The 22,023-nt window shown below is 42.5% G+C and overlaps 1 protein-coding gene across 1 annotated transcript in view; it reads right to left on the minus strand.

The window, feature by feature from the left end:
• Positions 1-12,651: 12,651 nt before the first annotated feature.
• LAPTM4B (lysosomal protein transmembrane 4 beta) overlaps positions 12,652-22,023 on the minus strand; it is a 66,687-nt gene continuing 57,315 nt past the window's right edge. Inside the window, exon 7 of the mRNA XM_012761989.2 lies at positions 12,652-13,183. Within this exon, the coding sequence (XP_012617443.2) occupies positions 13,106-13,183 (78 nt within the window). The 3' untranslated portion in view covers positions 12,652-13,105. The remainder of the gene's footprint in view (positions 13,184-22,023) is intronic.

Consider the following 22,023-nt stretch of genomic DNA (forward strand, 5'->3'; position numbering starts at 1 on the left):
GAGAGGCGGCGCCGCGCGAGGGTGGGGAGCGGGCCGGGCGGAAGGAGGGGTGTCCTCTTTGGGGACGGGGAAGGCGCGGGGGTGGGGAGCGGCGGCGAGGGCGGCCCCACCCTGCAGGCAGCCCCTGGAGCCAGGCGTCCTGGGCGTGCGCCCCGCCGCTGCCACCTGGCTCCACTCTGATGGTCCCCAAGCCCAGGCGCGGATCAGCCTCCAGGTGTGGGGAGCCTCGGGCTCAGAACAACGGAGACCTTTAGGAGTTTGTCGGGGTAGGAGTGTAAGGAGCTATCTCCTGGGGAGCGCAGGCATGGCAGGAGTCCTGTACCCTGAACTTGGGTCATGATCTGCAGAGGGCATCCATCGACGACGATGAAAAAAGTGAGAATTGGGATAATTGGTGACAAGTGCCAGGAGCTGTCTAGGCAATGCCCCATCACCCTGCCAGTGCCAGTTCATTTTAACAGAGTCCACTGGCTGGAGACCAGGCCCCAGGGTGGGGAGAGGGTAAAGACGCCAGGACGGAGAGAAAACAAGATTCCTACCCTAAAGGAACAGTGAAAGTCTAGTTCAGACAAGACTTTTGAAATTATGGGCAAAGACACTTGCAACTCTGTGAAGTGGGGGGAAACTTACTCTAAAGGTATGCGCAGAGCCTTGGAGGGATGCTGGAGACAAGACTGGCTGGCGACAGAGAAAGTGGCCGGCACCCCACTCTCCCAGCTCCCCTGCTCCTGGCTGTTGGGGGAAGTGGGCTCTACATTAGGCCAGGACATCTCCTAATAAAGCTCCAAAATTCTATCCCCAAACCACTAACCAAAGCACCCCGTTCAGGTTTTAACAAGCTACAGGGAGAGGCATCCAAACTAAGGAGTTGCAAAATCTTGGGGTGTGCCAGTCTGACAATTTGGTGCTTTGGGCAGACTTTGTCTTATAATTCACCATCACTCCTATTTGATGTTAGAATTGGCTTCTGGAATATAAATAAACACCACGTAAAAAAATCAATTCTTCAGAAAAGCTCCAGGAGGGGTAAAGTTCCAGCCATAAAGCAAGGGGTTAACATACTCAAGCCATTGGGCAACTCAGTGGTACCATAATGCCAAGAATCTTGGATTCATGGTCTCTTGTTCCCTTACCCTGCACCTTACACCCACTGGGCACTCTTGGCTGCCTGCACTAATCAGAAATAGTTTCTTTGTTGTCTTTGGGTGGACGTTAAGTGGAGATTAGAAAGCAGAGGAAAATCTGCAGGAAATGTTTGGTGTCTAAAATCTTGAATCCCACAAAAGAAAACTCTTCCTGAGTCTGGGCCAGTGAAAATCCCCCAGGAGCCTGGGAAGTTGAGTTACAGCTTTTGGAAACTTATATTTAAAATGTGTTGCTTTATTCCAAGACACCAGTATGATACAGTAATTTACCGGGAAAACAATAGCAATCCCAAAAGTCCTTCCAAATTTTAAGGAAATTGTGACTTAGTAACTGATTCCAGTGACTCTGGTCTGTGCCAACTAAAATGGGTGTTTTTTCCCCCCTAGGGAGTCCTACTGGAATTCTTCATAATAGGAAGTCTGTGTATGAAGCATGCTTGGGGCCAAGTCAAATGAGTTGTTCTACCTTGTGGGATAATCTTCAGGTCTGCCAGAAAAAAATGAAGCAAAGGCAAGTCCAATGTCCTGAAATATTTAGTCAGGACAAACAATGCCCTAATTTCCAGGTTACCTGCAGGGTGAGTGCAAGATAATAAGGCTGTTGGAGAAAGACCAAATTTGCTTTTTCTGCTAGAAGCCCTGATATGTGCTATATACTCAGCCTCATTAAGAAGTGTGGGGTTACGATTTTCAGTTCTCATGTGGGCACTTTGTCATCTCACTTGCTCTGTTCCTCTAGATGACAAATGATGTTTGAGTCCCTTGTAAACTGGTGGAGCCCCTCTCCCTCTCGCTCAAGTAGAAGGGCAGATGTCTCATCTGGGAGAGGAACGTCTCCCCACCCAGCCAGCTGCCCATTTGCTGGAGCTGGAGATGTGGGATTGCGAGGGGAGCACTGCAAGGTAGCAGCTGGGCTTTCACCCCAGCCCAGCGTGTCCTCCAAGGTGAGGCAGTGCTTTCCACATGCCAGCAACATGGACAGCTGGTTCGATGTCCAGAGGATCCCCTTGAGGACAGGCTGACTGATGGCATTATTGTCCCAGGTGAAATGATTTCTAAATAAACATTATCATCCCACCTTGGCAAGACATGATGAAAGTGATCAGGAAAAAACTGTAGCACGTTGAAAATCTGTTCAGGAAAATAGTATCATTTCAAAGGGGACTCAAGTGATTTTATGTGATCTTGAGGTTGGACCATATGAGCTCCTGAGGGCCGGGACTGGGTTACTGTGGCATTAACCTGAAGCTTAGAGCCTTGCAGCTTTTGTGGAATCAGTTCGATGCAGCTACCTATCAATTGTAGTGGTGGTATGTGCCTGTAATCCCAGCTACTCCGGAAGAAGAGAAGAAGGGAGGATCCCTTGAGCCCAAGAGTTAAGAGTCTGGCCTGGGCAATGTAGTGAGATCTTGTCTTTAAAAGTTAAAGAATGGACCAGGCTCGGTGGCTCACGCCTGTAATCCTAGCACTCTGGGAGGCAGAGGCGGGCGGATTGCTCAAGGTCAGGAGTTCGAAACCAGCCTGAGCAAGAGCGAGACCCCGTCTCTACTATAAATAGAAAGAAATTAATTGGCCAACTAATATATATACAAAAAATTAGCCGGGCATGGTGGTGCATGCCTGTAGTCCCAGCTACTCGGGAGGCTGAGGCAGGAGGATCGCTTGAGCCCAGGAGTTTGAGGTTGCTGTGAGCTAGGCTGACGCCACGGCACTCACTCTAGCCAGGTAACAAAAGTGAGACTCTGTCTCAAAAAAAAAAAGTTAAAGAATGAGGCTGGGGACAGTGGCTCATGCCTGTAATCCTAGCACTCTGAGAGGCTGAGGCGGGCAGATCACTCAAGGTCAGGAGTTTGAAACCAGCCTGAGCAAGAGCAAGACACCGTCTCTACTAAAAATAGAAAGAAATTAATTGGCCAACTAAAAATATATAGAAAAAATTAGCCGGGCATGGTGGTGCATGCCTGTAGTCCCAGCTACTCGGGAGGCTGAGGCAGAAGGATTGCTTGAGCCAAGTTTGAAGTTGCTGTGAGCTAGGCTGAGGCCACTGCACTCTAGCCCAGGCAACAGAGTGATACTCTGTCTCAAAAAAAAAAAAAAAAAAAAAAAAAAGGAATTAAGGTAGAATAGGAATCTTATAGCATAGGCAAGAGTGAGTAGAAATACAATTTGTTTCCTGGGTTATTAACAAGGCTGCAACACAGCCTACCTGAAGAAAAGCTTCTACACTTGAAGTGGAGGATGGATCTCCTTTCACATGCATGGAAAGGTCACTCAACAACACGAAGTGCTGCTTCTTTCATCCCTAAACCTAGCAATTGGCACAAAGTGGCCCACTATTAGAAGCCAATAGCCTCATCTTTGTAACACTCAGTTACTTCTCTCAAGTCTAAATTTGCATTGGTTGTCTGGTATTAAATCAGGTTGCAAGATACTCAGGCAATGCCTACGTGCATCTGTTCTACAAAATCCCCCAGCACTCTGGCAGAGCTCTATAAGCGGGAATTCAAGAATAATAAAAATACCAGAAGTTAGGATGTTTCCATGTTCTCTCTTGCCGAAGAAAACAACTGGGACATGGTTATTACCAGGGTCCAGCAGAAGGGGAAACACTGCAGATGGTTCAATGGACAGAATAAAGTAATAAGCTGCTGAGTGTCTCAAATAAATTATAAGATAGAGGAAAATAGCACGTAGCACACTAAAGTGAACAATTTCAACGGTAGAGCAGTCTCTGAGGAGCACCAATGGAAATGTCTTGACTTATTTAAAACAAGAATTGACATAGCTATTCCCAAGTATGGAAAGTGCCAAAAAATCACTGGCTACAAGCATACTACCTGTGAATAATGTATATTTTACAAGAAAGATGCTGTAGGCCAGGCATGGTGGCTCACGCCCTTTGGGAGGCCAAGGCAGGAGGATCACTTTGCCCAGGAGTTCAAGACCAGCCCGGGCAACAGTGATACCGTCTCTACAAAAAATTAAAAATTAAAAAAATTAGTCAGGCATGGTGGCTCATGCCTGTAGTCCCAGCTACTCAGGAGGCAGAAGGATCACTTGAGCCCAGGAGTTTGACGTTGCAGTGAGCTATGATGGCGCCACTGCACTCCAATCCAAGCAAAAAAGCGAGACGAAAGAAAAGGAAAGAAAGAAAAGAAAAAGATACTAAGAAGAAGAGGATTCAATAGTCAAAGTTTTTAAGACTTGAAAGTTTCTTTTGTTTAGAGCAAATTTCCAAATAAGTTCAGCATCCCTGGTCAAGCCTAGCAAGAGAGCACCTAGTAGCACTGCTTTGAGTGCCAGCCTACACATGGAGCAGAATAATATGTCAGAATGTTTTGTGAAAATCAATTAATGTAATACACCATTATCAAGAGTAAAGGAGGCCTAGAGTCCTGGCTCACACTTTGGGAGGCTGAGGTCGGAGGATCGCTTGAGACCAGGAGTTACAAGTGGCAGTGAGCTATGATGACACACCACTGCACTCTAGGCTGGGTGTTAGGGCAAGACTGTCACAAAGGAAGAAAAAAAAAAAAAGGACAAAAGCCACATGATCTTTTCAATAGATGCAAAAAAAAGCATTTGATACAATTCAACACTCCTTCAAGACAAAACCACTCAATGAACTAGAAACAGAAAGGGACTTCATTAACCTAATAAAAGGTTATCTACATGTAACTCACAACTGACATTTTATTTAATGGTGGAAGACCTCAAGCTTTCCCTCTAGAATCAGGAATGAGACATGGATGTCTTCTCTCATCGATTCTATTCAGCGTTGTACTCTAACTTCTAACCAAGGTAAGAAAATGAAATAAAAAGCATCCAGATTAGAAAGAAAAAAAGTAAAAATATTTCTATTTGCAGATGACATAATCTAATATGTAGAAATTCCAAGGAATACACTAAAAACTATTAGATCTAATATATAAGCTTAGTAAGGTTTCAGAATACAAGATCAATGTACAAAAATCAATTATATTTCCATATACTTGCAACAATCTGAAAGTGAAATTAAGAAAACAATTCCATGCAATAGCACAGCATGGGGTGAAAAAAAAATGTTCCACTTACAATAACATCAAAAAGGATAAATCAGGCCGGGCGCTGTGTCTCACGCCTGTAATCCTAGCTCTTGGGAGGCCGAGGCGGGCGGATTGCTCAAGGTCAGGAGTTCAAAACCAGCCTGAGCAAGAGCAAGACCCCGTCTCTACTATAAACAGAAAGAAATTAATTGGCCAACTGATATATATATAAAAAAAAATTAGCCGGGCATAGTGGCGCATGCCTGTAGTCCCAGCTACTCGGGAGGCTGAGGCAGAAGGATCACTCGAGCCCAGGAGTTTGAGGTTGCTGTGAGCTAGGCTGACGCCACGGCACTCACTCTAGCCTGGACAACAAAGTGAGACTCTGTCTCAAAAAAAAAAAAAAAAAAAGGATAAATCACTTAGAAATAAACTCAATAAATGAAGTGCAAACCCTATACTCCGAAAGCTACAAAACACTGTTGAAATTAAGGAAGATCTAAACAAATGAAAAGGCATCCCATATTCATAAATTGCAAGACAGTATCATTAAGATGGCAATACTCCCCAAACTGATGTACAGTCAACATAATCCCTATCAAAATCTCAGAGGCTTCCTTGTAGAAATTGAGAAACTAATGCTAATTTGGCAATTCAAGAGATCCAGAGTAGCCAAAATAATCTTGAAGAGGAACAAAGTTGGCCAACTCACACAATTGCCTAAAGGTGAGAGCAACTCAAGTGAGCAACAACTGATAAATGGGTGAGTAAAATGTGCTGTGTCCATACAATGGAATATTATTTGGCTATAAAAAGGAATGAAATTCTGACACATAATATAAAATGGATAAACCTAGAAAACATGCTAAGCTGAGGAACTGTTCCTGTTCTTTCCCTTATCTTTTCGAAGTTTGCTTTCTGCTTCAGGAATTGCCTGCTGGCAAGAATTTGTTTGCTAGTGTCTATTGGTATGTTGTGATGTTCTTGTACAGGGTAAAAGACAAGGCTTATCACACGATCTTATAGGGATTTTAGTTAAATCTGAAGTGCCCAGGAAGTAGGTGAACAAGTCACTGTACGTGAGTCATATGTTAGCTGTTGAGGATTTCCTCCCACATACCCACGGTCTCAGGATTGCACAGGGTCTCAGATTGGTCGTTATCTTTCATGATACAATGATTTACTAGGAAAAGGAATAGAGAAAGCTCCTAAGCAGCACATCTAGCAATATTTTATTCAGAGCCCTACTGAATTAAGCTCACATAAAAGGGACTTGATCACAAGAACAGGAGCCAAGAATGCCATTTCTCTTTTATTTTAAATTTAAGCAGAACATTAGCTAGCCTCTCATCTCAGCAGTCCTTTAATCTTTCTTCAGAGATCAAGCCTTTTATTACTGGGATGCTGTTATCACCTTTACAACTTTCTTCTAAAAGCCCATTCTTCCCCAACTCCACTCCTGGCAGTGAACACTGCGCCAGCTGTGGCTTTGGTGGGGTTTGCTGGAGGAATGACCCTTCCTTTGTCTCCTTGCATGATCTATAAGCATGAAATGTTTTTTCCAGTGGGCTCTCCTGTGAAGACTCCTCTCTGTGGAACTCTGAGCTTTACTTTGTTGCAATCACTGGGGGTGGGATTACATCTGGCTTTAATTTTTATATGCTTATTTTTATTCTAGTAAATATGTTTTGAGTTCCTTCTATTTGCCAGACGTGTGCTAGGCACAGACAGAACAATAAGTAACACACAGACTCTCTGTGAGTTTCCAGTCCACCAGGGGATTGTAAACAAGAAAAGCAGTCACCGCCAGGGTAAGATGAGCCTTGACTGGGTTGCTATGGGAGAATTTATAGTGATGCCTCCCAGATTAGTGGGTCACAGAAGGCCTCTTGAAGGAGGTCACTTTCAAATGGAGACCCAAAGGAAGAGTTATTGGCTTTATGTTTTACTTTTTCTCACAATTCATTACTTATGTCATTTTATTTAAAAAACCCACAAGTTCACATTTCCCAATACCCAAGGTCATACCTGCATTTTAAAAATTGTTTAAAGAAATTAACTCTCAGAGATAAAGATGATATAGTACAATAACTTCAACAGGGCACAATAAAGCCTGCATTCCCATGGGAAATGTCTGCTCTCTTCTGTCTCTGTTTGATAGGTATGAAAATAGACACAGTGGTACGGGCTTTCTGGGGCAGGGGCAGGGAAGGAGGCTGGGTCTTAAGATCCTCTATTATTTCTCCAAGATAGTACAAATCACATCAGTATTCTACCTACCAGCCAAAGCCTGAAACCTGAATACATATAGTCTTCTCAACGAAGATAAATCAGTCATTTAAAATGATGCCTAATTTCCTCAAAAGGAAATTGCTCCCTTAAAACAATTAACCACTCTAAAAGGCCCATCTCAGTTGATCTTCCTTGGCCAGGCACGGTGGCTCACACCTGTAATCCTAGCTCTCTGGGAGGCCAAGGCAGGAGGATAGCTGGAGCTCAGAGGTTCAACACCAATCTGAGCAACAGGGAGATCCAGTCTCTACTGAACAAAAAAGAAAAGCAAAAAGACAAAAAAAAGAAGTACTCAGAAGAAGAAAACTTTCCTTCTATTTGAACAATTACAGGCTTAAAAAAAAAAAAGAACAAGAAAACCTAGCCAGAGATTTGTGGCACGCACCTGTGGTCCCAGCTACCCAGGAGGCTGAGGCAGAAGGATCACTCAAAGCCCAGGAGTTGGAGCTTGTGGTAAGCTACAATCACATCACTGCCCTCTACCCAGGGACACTGACTGACACTCTGCCTCAACAACACCACCAACAAAAGGAAACTCAGTTGATCTTCCTTCGGCCTGAATAAATTCCTATAATAATGAAAAGCTATTGTCTGCAGAGCATTTTCCAGGGAAAATTGACAGCTTTACTAGTGTAACACAAACCTCAAGTTAAAGATCCACCTCGACTTTTTAAAGTTTACCTGGCTTTGCATGACTTGCTTTCCTTCTTGTTATGTATTAATTCAGTTACTAGAAATTGTCCTTAGAAGCAAGAGGCTATACATACAGAATTCTGAAATTCTAGATGTCTCAAAGATATGTATCACCCACTTTGATTCAATCTGCATTGAAGTCCTGGCTCTGCCACTTACTATGTGACTTTCCTCTAAAAGCCTCAGCTCCCTCACCTGTAAAAAAGGGATGAAGAGTTAGCATGCATAAAGTGCTTACAGCACATCTGGCACACAGGATGGGCTCAGTAAATGGCAAATGTCATCCTACCTCTTGAAAAGGTAGAAAGCCCAGAGAAAGAAAGAGGGGCAGGCAAAGAGGACCTATGACCTTAAGTCAGGAAGGCTGGAATGATGGGGAGAGAACCATCAGAGACACATGAGTCAACAGGAGATTTGGGGGAAAGGGAGGACATTTTCTATTTAGGGAACAATGAATATGAGATGTCAATAGGTCATCAAGACAGAAAAGACTGGGAAGCACTGATAAAAGCAGGATTAGAGCTTTATTATTATTTAAATAATAATATTTATTATTTAATTTAAGCAGGATTAGAGCATTATTATTTATTGTCGGGAAATAAAAGCAGGAAAGATAAAGACCTATAATTAAAAACTAAAGGAAAATTTGTGAAAGTATAATAGAGAATAATTTAAAATATATTCCTTTAGTCAAAATGAATTAAATGAACATCACACAAAGGCCATTGGGTCCAAAGGCCATCCCCCTACCATAAGACACCAGGGTCCTTTGTGCCACTGCTAGTCACAGAGAGCAGACCCACTGTTCCCTGTCTCCCCAGAGCCAGGGTTTTCTTGAGGAAGCGGTACCACAGATGGAAGCCTCATCTGCTCTTCAAAGGCCTGAATTGGAAGTCCCAAGAATTGGACCATGTCATTGGGTACAACTTTTTAAGTTGTGAGTAGGTATGGTGGGGGCTGAGACACCACAGCCCCAGGCCTGTGATTAGCAAGGAGCAGCTAGGTTGGTGACACATTCAATCCCAGCCTCAGAGAGAAAAGCTGGGGAAATTCGCCCAACCTGCCCTGGGCTACACACTTCCTTTCAAAACTGTCTTTGCTCTATTGAAACAATATATCCTAGACAACCTGACTGACATACATCAAGGGATTTATAATTTTATTTGCTGGGTCTGAGGTTTCCCTCTTATTGATAAAAACTACGTTTATACTGTTAATGACCTTGAAAGCATATCTGAACTTTAACTTGAGTCCATTATGCCGTGTTAAGCTAATCTCATCCTGCACCAGTTTTTGCTAATCAGGGTCATACTGATGGATATATAGTGTAAGACTTCTGTTTGCTGTAACACTTTCTGGGTTGGCCAATGATAGCTTCTCTTATGCTGTCTTGGTACTACAGTCAGCAGAAGGCATGTGTGGGCTTTGGGGCAGAGGGTGGCAGATCTGGCTGGTTTCCATACACCATGAGCAGAAAACTTGGCCAGTGTGCAGAAACACTTTAAGTGAATTCCATGGGTGTGGACACATCCTTGCAACTGCCTCTTTTCCTTCCCTTTAAAACATGTATCTGAGCTGCCAACACCTTTTACATAGCCACAGGCACTATTTTTGGTGCTTGTTAGTTCTGAAGGGGGAGCCCTGAAAAGGATCAGCCTGCACTCTATGCTGGCAGTTCTTTTGCATGATAGTTCATTCAATACCTTGGCAATGACACCTGCCCTCTCCCCACCAGAATGAGACTGCCTACATCACCAGGAGCAATTTAATAATATTTAAGTCCATTCCCAGACTGCTGCAAAAACTAACACATCTCTAATAATAAAAGGGAAATAGATGTTTTTATAGTCTCATTAGTTTTCCTCTCTTGCAAAAGCTCAGTTTGCACATCAGAATCTTCTCTCAAATGAGGAATATTTCAAATATATCCATCTACACAGAAAACAACTTTAAAGGTTACAGTGTATAAAGATGGTCTACTGAGATCATTACTAAGAAGTATTGTGGATTAATGAGGTGAGGGTGGAGAGGAAAGACAAATGGAAGGAGATGTGGTTCAGGTAAGCAGTCAAACTAATGTATAAAAAGAGGGACAGAAAGAATGGGAGGGGAGAGTTTCCTGCATTCCTTGGGGACAACAGTAGAGGGAGGGGCAGGGACAAGGTCTTAAGGCGTGGGGGAAATGCTGCACAGAATGTTCATGGAGAAAGAGGTTGCAGAAAAAAGAGGGCCTACTGGCTTTAAGTCTCTTCTGTGTAACTTGGCCTTCTGGAAGTCTGACTAGCTTATTCAACAGAAACTGTTTCTAAGGTAGACAGCCCACAACCTAAGCCAATGGGGTTTCCCCTTCCTTCTACTCCAGAAAAGAGACTTATAATTCTCTGCCCTACATTGGCCGCTTATTACTGGGTCAATTTGCAAACCTTGTGGTGCTGGGCTCAATGTCCATGACCTTAAAATAAGAGCTTGGGGGTCAAGGTGAAAAACATTCCCACCAGTAAGTGACCAAGTATGCAGGCACCAGAAAAACTGAGGGAATGACTGTTCGTGTTTCTTTGTGAACAGGAAAATAGAGACAGGGGCTAGATACCCTAAGGGATATTTTCTTTTTGTGAGACAGGGTCTTGCTCTGTCATCCAGAATACAGCACAGTAGCATCATCATAGCTGACTGCAACCTCAAACTCCTGGGCTCAGGCAATCCTCCTGCCTCAGCTTCCTGAGTAGCTTGAGAATATAGCCACATACCACCATGCCCAGCTAATTTTTCTATTTATTGTAGAAACAGGTCTCATTCTCGCTCAGGCTGGTCTTGAACTCCTGAGTCAAGCAATCCTCCTGCCTCGGCCTACCACAGCGCTAGGATTATAGGCATGAGCCATCACACACCCAGTCTCTGGGATTTAAAAGAAAGATATTTATCTGGATTAGCTGAGACCAATAGATGTATGAACTGCTGAGAGGCATGTCATGTGCTCTGCAAGGTCACTTTAATCCAACATCACAGCCTCCCACAGTGGAGACAAGAGGACGGTTCCTCATCCTATAGAGGTAAGGGTGGCTAAGCCTGGATTATTATATAGGTCAGGAAAAGCCAGCATCAACAGTACCACGTGGGATCTAGGAGGATGAAGTGACCCCCCCCCCCAAGTGTCTATGGTGCTATTTGAGCGCTGCACGAGCAAGAGCAGCAGTCTTGGCTCCTCTCCAGGGCCCTACCTGGACTGTCAAAATCAGCACTTCTCTCCATCTAACCATGCATGCACCATTTTTCATACTGCAAAAAGCATTAGGCAAAGAGCTAGGAAATCATGGGCAGCAACATGCAAGTAACTGTGACTTCCTATGTCCCTCACACAAGAATTGTGAAATGTATCCGATAAACCATTCCTAATAACCCATAACATGTGATTAACTTTGTGTGAATCTTATGGACACAAACCTTCAAGGAACAGAATTCCTTAGGTTGAGTTTATAAAGAATGCGAATGAGAAACAGAACTACCAAAAGGAATAGCTGGGACTGGTTCTCAAAGATAAAAATGTACACCTCCCCACTTCTAACTTCCCTCAGATCATAGTAAAATCTCACCTGCTCATTAAAAGTGCACTACGGGCATGAAGTAATCACAGGCACTACAGGTGAGCACGTGGAGCCTGGGAGGGGTGAGGGCTGGCTCAGGTCTGTTTGTCCCCTGTTCCTCTTGGCCTAAGAGGTTCTGACTGATCAGCACTGAAATATTTTTTCAAAAACGCCGTTTGTGTAAAAGTAGGTGGGTGGAAAGGGTCCTTAGGCACAATCACCACAGAGTCCAAAGGTTATCTTCTTGGATGTGGACAAATCTCACTTTAATTGCAAAACGCTTCACTTACAGCACATCACTAATGAACCAACAGAAGAGTTATTGACTTTTGAACATATGAATATATAAAAATGCCTTGCAGTTCAGGTAGTCAAGAGCATACAAGGAAAGCAATCCTTTTTCTGAAAGCTGTTTTACATTTTAAAAGGTGACTAGGCATACCTGAAAGTTCAAAGCAACAGGATGGACCTTGCAGGAAAAGGAGAAAACTTTTTTTCATTTTAGGCTAGTATTTATCAAATATATCCCAACTCCACTTGAGAACTAAGTAAGTTGGAGGTCTTGCTCGAATTGGGCTAGGCAGAACACTCAGAAAGAGGGGCCCGGGGTGGGAACGGGAAACCAGAAGTAAAGGAGCACCAGACCCCTTTCAGTGCCAAAAGTCAGTCCCACCCTCTAACACAGGTGAGACAGGCAGCTCCATGGCCCAGGCCCATGACGTCCAAGAACAGTCACAGTTACTGCTCGCTGCCTGGGACTGTCTAATGGTCTTATTCAGCACATCGAGAAAATCCTTGCCTGGCAAATTTAAATTGTCATTGAATTTAAGTCATAAAGGATGTTAAGGAAATTTTTGTAACATATATATAAGGACTCCTATTAGCTTAATTATAGCAATGATTACACAATTAACATTCCTGTTTTCGTAAGGGCTTCTTAAACTGGAATGGTTTAAGAAAAACCCTAATTTTGATTTTATTTTACACTTTCAAAAGAGAAAGAGGGAACAGAGAGAAAAAGTACAATACGACTCACAGCCCAATGTAGGGGCCTGTACATCCAAAAACAGACTTCTCTGACTCAAGGTCCACCTCGAATCTAGGCAAGTTCCAATGCCCAGGGAAGACTAGTGAAGCCCATTAAACTCCCACCCTGACAAAGAATTCTACAGCTAATCTACCACACTGTTCCAGCTAAAGCATGTTTAAAACTACACAAGGTTTCAAATTAACATCTAAATTTTAAAATGTAGCATTTTAGGAACAAATAAGCTCAGAGAGCTCATCTCAAAAGTGAAATAACAGAACTATTGCTCAGACAGCTGAGAAGTGGAGCTGCTGCTCTCAGCCCCGCCTTCCGCTCTCAGGCTCAGGCAGACACATAAGGTGGCGGCGGCTCCTTGGCAGCGCCAGTCACAGTGGCATCATCATACGGAGGTAACAGCACCTGAGAAGGAAAAAGGAAGGCAAGTTAGTGTCTAAAAGTGCACGTATGCTCCCCTGAGGTTTAACTTTCAATTAAATGTTTTTTTCCATAACTTGTACCAAGTTCAATTTCCCAGCATTCCAAGAGAGACTTTTTGACTCCTTAAAGAAGCAAATGAAGAGACTTCCAGTCCTCTCTGAGTCGTCCTAACTCTGCCCATATGTGCCTGGAGGGCTGTGTCTCTAGGATCAAGGAGATGGTGGTAGCTCTGAAGAGGAAAAAGACTCCTAGGTGAGTGTGCATGTGCATATGCACAAAGAGGGCACCCACCTGACTGACTTCAGGAACCGCTCATAGAGCCCTGCGTACTGCAGCGGAAAACACAAAGAGTTGGCTATCAACTTGAACTTAGAGCCTGGCGCAGGCATGTTTTATAAGCATAGCCCTGGGTAAGTCACTTAACCTCTGTTCCCACATCTGAAAATCAGAGGGCTATAAAATATCTAACACTCTGTGTGGCGCACACCTGAAATGGTAGCTAGTATTTGACAACAGTGGAAGAGGAACAAACAAGAACAATTTAGTGCTTGTTCTTATTAACCTCATTTACAATTCAAATACAAAAACAATTATTTGTAGTTGTTTATGAATGGTTAACAGAAGAAAACATTGGCTGATTTCTGCTTTGAGTAGGAAAAAACAGTGTCAACTCGATTACCTTTTATTCATTAACATTTATTATGTACCCTACTATTGGGAAGGCATTGTGGGTACAAGATAACTAAGATAAAATGTTCCTGCCCCTTTAACGAGTTCAGAGACAGGAAGACGAAATAAAACCTCAGGATGATGCCAACGGGGCCAGAACCGTGCTTGACAGCTTCAGCCCCTGCATTCCAGAAAGAGGTAGTGACATTGTGCCTGTGTCCTAAATCCTTTATACTTTGGGCACTACCCAAAGTACCAGTGTCTGGGGCAAATGTTCAGCTGCTGCCCACATGGAAAGGGAATGGAGTACCCAAGATATACTCAGTACAGTAAGCCAATCCGAGGCAAGGAAGCCCTTCATGTTCTCCCCACAAAAATGACATCTTCCACTCTTACATCAAACAAAGCAACATACACTGAGCGCCTATATGCACAGGGCACTCAGTAACAGCTACAGGAGCCTGACGGTCTGTTGGTCTGTTGGAAGGCAAACAAGTAAAATGGGTAAAAGCTAGCATGAATATTGTGGTGCAGGTGTAGACAAGGTGTCATTGAAGGTCAGAAAGGGACACCAATTCAGGCTGGGGAGTTGAGAAAGGCCTCTTGGTAGGACCACAGGAGGTGGTCAGGTGTGGAGTAGAGGATATTCCAGGTGGAGAGGTAAGAAGGAAGCATAATGCAGAGCACTTTCTGGAACCACCTGGGGTGTGCTATGGTGAATATTCCTGGGAGAATGTTGTGGAGACAAAGTTGGAAAGAAGATGAGCAAGGCTCAGACCATGAAGAGAGCCTCACAAGCCACTAAGGTTCTCCTCTCTGTGTCTCCAACTTTGACTTCAGGACTGAGCGTCCAGTGTGCGTGAGTGAGTGTACGCACGCATTAGACACAGTAACTTAAAGTGGAAACGCCTGTGATCAGCGCCAGAACTATTAAATTAGTATGACCAAGCTTCAGCATTATGCTCCACCACCTCATAAACCATTAACTGATTCGTATCGATCATCATCTATGGAGAAATTATCCTGAAACACAGTAGAGCTACTTACAAAGTAAAATCAGCCACCGTATCCAACTTTGTTTACTTGACAAAATGCAACACTCAAACCAAATTCTCCAAAATGTTCAAAGATTAAACAAAATTTTCTTAAAAAAAAAAAAAAAAAAGATGCTACAAATCAGATTTTTGTCAAAATAAAGCTTTCAGCCAGGCGTGGTGGGTCACGCCTGTAATCCTAGCACTTTGGGAGGCTGAGGTGGGAGGATTGCTCAAGGTCAGGAGTTCAAAACCAGCCTGAGCAAGAGCAAGACCCTGTCTCTACTATAAAATAGAAATAAATTAATTGGCCAACTAATATATATATACAGAAAAAATGAGCTGGGCATGGTGGCACATGCCTGTAGTCCCAGCTACTCGGGAGGCTGAGGCAGCAGGATTGCTTGAGCCCAGGAGTTTGAGGTTGCTGTGAGCTAGGCTGACGCCATGCACTCACTCTAGCCTGGGCAACAAGGTGAGACTCTGTCTCAAAAAAAAAAATAAATAAAAATAAAAAAATAAAACTTTCATGTTAAATTTGGCAGTCTGTCACTATGTCTTGTTATTCATCTTTAAACTTGTTTTAAAGTTCCATTTTAAGTCAGTATTTTAACAATCCTGATAGCATTTTCTCTCAAATATCCTACACTGCCTTCAACCCTTGCTCCAAAGGTCAAGATGCCAAGGTGAAGAATTTCTACTTTCACTGAAGTTTCCGACAGACACCCTCTTTGATTTTCACACTTCCATCACCGTATACTTAATGTTAATTTTTTCTATTTTTAGTATAGATGAGGTCTTGCTCTTCCTCTGGCTGGTCTCAAACTCCTGACCTTAAGTGATCCTCACAGGTACTGGGATTACAGGTGTGAAGCACAGCCAGCCATGCAGTATGTCTTAACATGATCTCAGCTACAGAGTGACTAGATGACAGTGGAACTCTCTTCCACGTGGATGGAAAAATCCCTCTTGCTAATGACCCCAGAAGGCATCTGTTCATTAGGAAGATTACCATCTATCTATATATAATGTCTCTTCCATTGAAGTTGTCACTAGGTGACAGCCTGCTGGTGGGAAAGAAGCTCATCATTCATTTCAATTCAACTCAACAAAGACTCAGAGTATCACCACAGGGAACCTCATTCTTCTTAGCTACAACATAGGAAACAGCTTGAGGGAGAAATAAATCAATGTCAAAGGTTGCAAAATCTAACATCCTGGAATAAAAGTGATTCCAACCAGGCATAAATACATAAAGTCATTAAAATTTGGGAAACTGATTCACTTAATCAAATAATAAGAAATGATAAAATGTTCAAGAGAAAAGAACTATTTGTTGAAAAAATAGGAAATGTTTCCGTATTATGGTTAGAATTGGACTTTACTGTAACACTAGAGTCAAATCACTAAAGGCTTATTTGGAATTCTACAGTTTCTAGGATTGCATTCCCAAAAGTATTGCATATAAATTACCCAACTGTTTTCAGATATTGACAAAACTGTATCACAAACTTTTTAAAAAGATATAGTGATTATGATCACAGGTTCCTGGGGACCTCAAGGAATCTGAGTACTCTGAAATTGCACACCGAATTTTTTTGTATGTGTCCAGAGCTGTCGTCTGATTCTCAAAGAACCATCCCTGGAGAGTTTAATGTCTAGGAGGGCAGTAGGAGGTACAGTCTGTTCACTGGTCCCCACATCCTAGCAAGGGTGAGGTTAAGGTTAAAATGAAATCAAGGCCCAGGATGACAACTGTCTGGCACCTCAGGAACTGGCACACTGTGTCTTGCAGAGTCAAACATTTGGAAAATAGTATTAATAGGTAATTGACACATCTGATAGCCACCAAGAAAGAATTGGGGCTAGGTACAAGGTAGGGAAAAAACACTTGACAGCTGAAAAAATAAAGCAAATGTTGCTCAGGAAAAGCAGCAGTTGTACAAGAAAGGGAAAGTATACCTCGATGCTCTGTACTGAACAATATTCACATATTTGCAAGGTCAAGGTAAACACAAACTGATGATATAACCAAAAAACTTGATGTAAGTACATTAGGAGGATAAAGCAGGGAAGAATATGGGGAGGAGAATAAGAGTTAAATCCTATTCAGCAACAAGAAGTCAAGAGATCTCTCCAATTGATCATTGGCAGTTGGCAAAGCAGACATATTATTTTACAAGAGGGAGGCAAATACTAGAAGAAACAAGTAAAAGAGCTGACAGTGGCTGAGTGTGGTGGCTCAAGGCCTGTAATCCTAGCACCATGGGATACCGAGGCTCCAGGCTTGCTTGAGAGGTCAGGAGTTCGAGACCAGCCTGAGCAAGAGACCCCGTCTCTACTAAAATAGAAAAAATTAGCCGATCAACTAAATATAGAAAGATAAAAAAAAAAAAATTAGCTGGGTGTGGTGGTGCGCACATGTAGTCCCAGCTACTCAAGAGGCTGAAGCAGAAAGATTACTTGAGCCCAGGAGTTTGAGGTTGCTGTGAGCTAGGGTGACGCCACGGCACTCTAGCCCAGGCAACAGACTGAGACTCTGTGTCTCCAAAAAAAAAAGGCAATTTATAGAATGGATCATCATATGAAAAATAATAGGTAATACTGTATATAAAAGCTTCAAATACTGTTTTTCAAGACTCTAGCAACTGTTTTGTAAGTAAACAACACCTTTATTGACTTTTATCAAACTTACATTTAACATATGTGATAAATCTGTAGGCAGAATAATGTATGTGACAGCATTAAAACTTTCGCATGAAAAGATAATCCTTATAAAAAGCCGAAAGGCTGGGTGCCGCTGTTTGCTAACTCCCTTGCAGGAGGGGAAAGCTCAATTGAGATCGACCCTCTGACTTGGGTGGGGCAAAGGCAATACGTGTAACCTAGACATTTGTTCCCCTGTAATATGCTGAAATAAAATTTAAAAAAAAATTCGGCTCTATCCAGGCCAAAAGCTGGGGCTGCTAAATTCTCTAGAATAGTTCAAATAGTTTTCCTACCATTGCCTAGAAAACTCTGCCTAAATTTCCACTAAGGATGAAGTCAGTAAATTAATAGGCCAAATAGGGCCTGCCACCCATTTTTTATATGGCCTGAGAGCTAAGAATTGTTTTTTATATTATTTAATGGTTGGAACAAAACAAAAAAGTATTTTGAGACATAGGAAAGGTACATGAAATTCAAATTTCAGCATCCATAAATACAGTTTATCAGGACATGGCCACACTTGTTCATTTACATACCTCTACAGCTGCTTTTCAACTCCAACAGCAGAACTGAATGGTGATGACAAAGACATTATGACACATGAAGACTGGAAATAACTTACTAACTGGCCCTTCATAGAAAAGGTCTGACTTTGCCTGAACTAAGCACTGCCCTGGATTCTGACCTTGGAAAACATGACAATGTAAAATGAGAAAGTACACAACCCCCAAAACACTCTCATTATTTAGAGGCATGTAAATCTTCCAGAGGTCCATTTAAATTAATCCCAAGTAGCCAAAATATTTGTTTTCTCTTTTTCACTACTGGCTACATCCCTAATCACCTATAATACATCTTGTTTAAAACATCTAATGTTTACATTAAATGTTTGTCTTAAATTGGTCATAATACATTTGCCTATTTAGATGTCAGCTTCCTTTACTCAGGCCAAAGAAGAAAGGGGAGACAGCTGAATCATGAATCTCCATTATTAACTGAAATAACCACTTGGGAATTTAGGATAGAATCATCACAAATAAATCTGGGCTTATCTTTATTGAGACAGAGTCTCACTACTCTGTTGCCCGGGCTAGTGTGCTATGCCATCAGCCTAGCTCACAGTAACCTCAAATTCCTGGGCTCAAGCAATCCCACTGTCTCAGCCTCCCAAGTAGCTGTGACTACAGGCATGTGCCACCATGCCCGGCTAATTTTTTCTATATATTTTTAGCTGTCAGGCTAATTTCTTTCTATTTTTAGTAGAGACGGGGTCTCGAACTCCTGAGCTCAAACTATCCTCCCACCTTGGCTTCCCAGAGTACTAGGATTATAGGCGTGAGCCACCACACACGCCCTGGGCTTATGTTTAAGACATTTAGAAAAACTGTTCTCAAATTTTCTGAATGCCCGCAACTATAATATGTACTATAAGTAAACACATACATATGCCATATACTTTTTATACAAAATATACATTTCTCCCACAGGTACACATTTTGGTACATTTTAACATCTCTGGATTTGTGCTTTATAATTGTACCTTACAACAAGGTAACAGTGCTATTTACAACTGATGGCACCCAGTATTCAATGAATCTAATATTCAGGGGTGGAGGGTAGAAATTTGGGGGGATTCTAAAGAGATGCTTTCTCCCCACCTATAGTAAAGGAATCACTGCCAAAGACAAATAAGATAGAAGTTGACCTTATACTCAATTCACTGCAAAACAGGTAAGTTATCCTCACCTGATATTAAAGGAAGAAGCCATTACCTTCCCTTAATTCTCAGCAGAGAAGCTATCTAAATTCTTTGATAGATTATATTCATAATATAGAATATATAGAATCATACCTCAAATTTTTCAAATTGCTTTAAAAATTCTCACTGGTGAAATATTTAGAAGAAAATACCTAAATAATATATGGCAGCACAAATTGAAAATTAAAATGGTTCTGTGTTCAATATTTATAATATTTAAGTCCTGAGAAAATAGCAGGACCTAGCAGTAAGCTATCACCATGGCAACGTGTCTCCCAAGCCTGAACCTGCTACGCCACCTACTGTACACATCTCCTTCATGAATATACACCATGGCCAGGGGCTCCAATCCCCACTCAGCTGTAGCTACAGGATTTGGGCTAGAAAAGAACAGCTGCAAGGACCCCTCAGAACCTCAGACTGTCATTTCACCCACTCCCCCTTTCCCACACCCACTTTTATCCACTTCCTCTTTCCCAGCCAGTCCCTGCCTACCCAGCGCTTGCATTAATGGAAAGGGAGAAACATCTCCTCTTTCTACTGCTCAACAAATCAACTGTTTAATTTTCTATTACAATCTAATCTTTGTCTACAAGCTTTCTTTCTTCATAGCTGCCACCATAATACTTTATTCTGCTTTTTAAAATACCACAAGCCTTTCTTCTGCTGTTACACTACTCATAATAACTTTTATGGAAATTTAGGCATTTTATTAAGTGGGTATGCCCAAACCACTCTCCAATTATTAGGCAATTAGACCCAACACTTATGCTATTAAAAACAATGATGCATGAACATCTTATGCATTTTTTATTATTTCCTTAAGGCACATTCCCAGAAACCTTTCCTAGAATGCAAAAAAATAAAATGCCTCATTTGTCCCTACAGTAAAATCAATGTGGACTCACATGTTATTAAACAAGAAGTTCTGTGTGTTTATTTTTATTTATTTTTTTTTTTTTTTTTGAGACAGAGTCTCACTTTGTTGCCCAGGCTAGAGTGAGTGCCGTGGCGTCAGCCTGGCTCACAGCAACCTCAATCTCCGGGGCTCAGCGATCCTACTGCCTCAGCCTCCCGAGTAGCTGGGACTACAGGCATGCGCCACCATGCCCGGCTAAATTTTTGTATATATATTTTTAGTCGGTCAATTAATTTATTTCTATTTTTGGTAGAGACGGGGTCTCGCTCAGGCTGGTTTCGAACTCCTGACCTTGAGCAATCCGCCCGCCTCGGCCTCCCAAAGTGCTAGGATTACAGGCGTGAGCCACCACGCCCGGCCTCTGTGTGTTTATTAAAGGTAAAATGGTTCACAATGAAAACTAGATTTATTTGAAATGTTATTCCAGAACCTAGGGTTCAGATACCATGTGCAGTTCATCTGAATGCTCCAGGTGCCTTCTCTCCAATGCAACTCTGGGATCCCCAGACCCAAAGCCTCCTAAGGTTTAAAAGTGCACGTGTAGTTTTCTAGAAAGTGGCCGTGGGATCAAGCACCTGGAAAGTTATATGGGTCAGAGATAATTTCCAGCAGAAAATATTTAGGAAGAAAATACAAGAATAATATAGCAGCACGAATTGAAAGTTACAATGATTTGCATGTTTAAATATTTATAATATTTAGATAAATATTAGATATTTAAGTACCGAGAAAATAGAAGGACATAAAAATGCTGCATTTTATTGATGGAAGAATATTATGCAGAAGGAAAAAAATATGAGCAGAGTTAATGTCACACTTTGTCAGCCTAAACGTCAGAACCTACATTAAAGCCAAGGCAAAGCTTCCAGCTGAAATCTAGTCCAATCTCACCCAATATGCTCTTATGTTAGAACCAACAGACAAGTATATCTGAGGCCATGTGCTCTTATGACAGTATCAGGAAAATGCAGGGGCGAGGGGTGTAGGAAGCAACACAACTTTGGATAAAAAGTGGCTGCCCTGGGGGTTACGAGGTTTACTTTTAACCTTTCCTTTCTTCTACCTTTTTCCTTTAAGTCATCCATGCTTCCTTTCCATGGTGATTTTAAGCACAAACTAGCAAACAAACAAAACCAAAAAAGTCTTGCTGCTTTTAAAGTTTGTTACTGTACTCGAGAAGAGCCGCCTAAATGGACAAGTGTCCACCTGCTTCACTCCTCATCCTGGTCACATACAGCCAGGCACTGGTGATGAGAACACATAGCCCCGGCTGCAGTCCAATCGCAGGACAGTCCTGGAGAAGATGAGGGCTCAGAAGAGATTGGAGCCAGGCTGCTGAGGCTGTAATCCCCCTCGTGCCACACACCAGCTGTGATCTCAAAGTCACCCACCTGGTGCCTCAATTGCCTGCTCTGTAACACAGGGATTAACAGGAGACTTAGTGAGTTGATCTATGTAACACACTCAGCACAGAGGCTAGAGGGAGGCAACCACTATACAAGCATTTGGGGAGAGACCCACAACACAAACGCTACAGAGCAGGAGGTACAATCAACACGGAGCAGAGTGGACCGTCACTGCAGTCACTCAGCCCTTGGCAGGGGTACAGATGTCGAGGAGGTGAGGGCATAAGAAGGTGGCTGAGCCAGATGACATTCAAGGTGTCGCCTGGCCCTACCCTGCAAGTAAGGTGATTTTGTGCTTTAAGTTACAGTCGAACAGCACACCGTGT

Source organism: Microcebus murinus, chromosome 7, assembly GCF_040939455.1.
Source record: "Microcebus murinus isolate Inina chromosome 7, M.murinus_Inina_mat1.0, whole genome shotgun sequence".
Lineage (NCBI taxonomy): Eukaryota > Metazoa > Chordata > Mammalia > Primates > Cheirogaleidae > Microcebus > Microcebus murinus.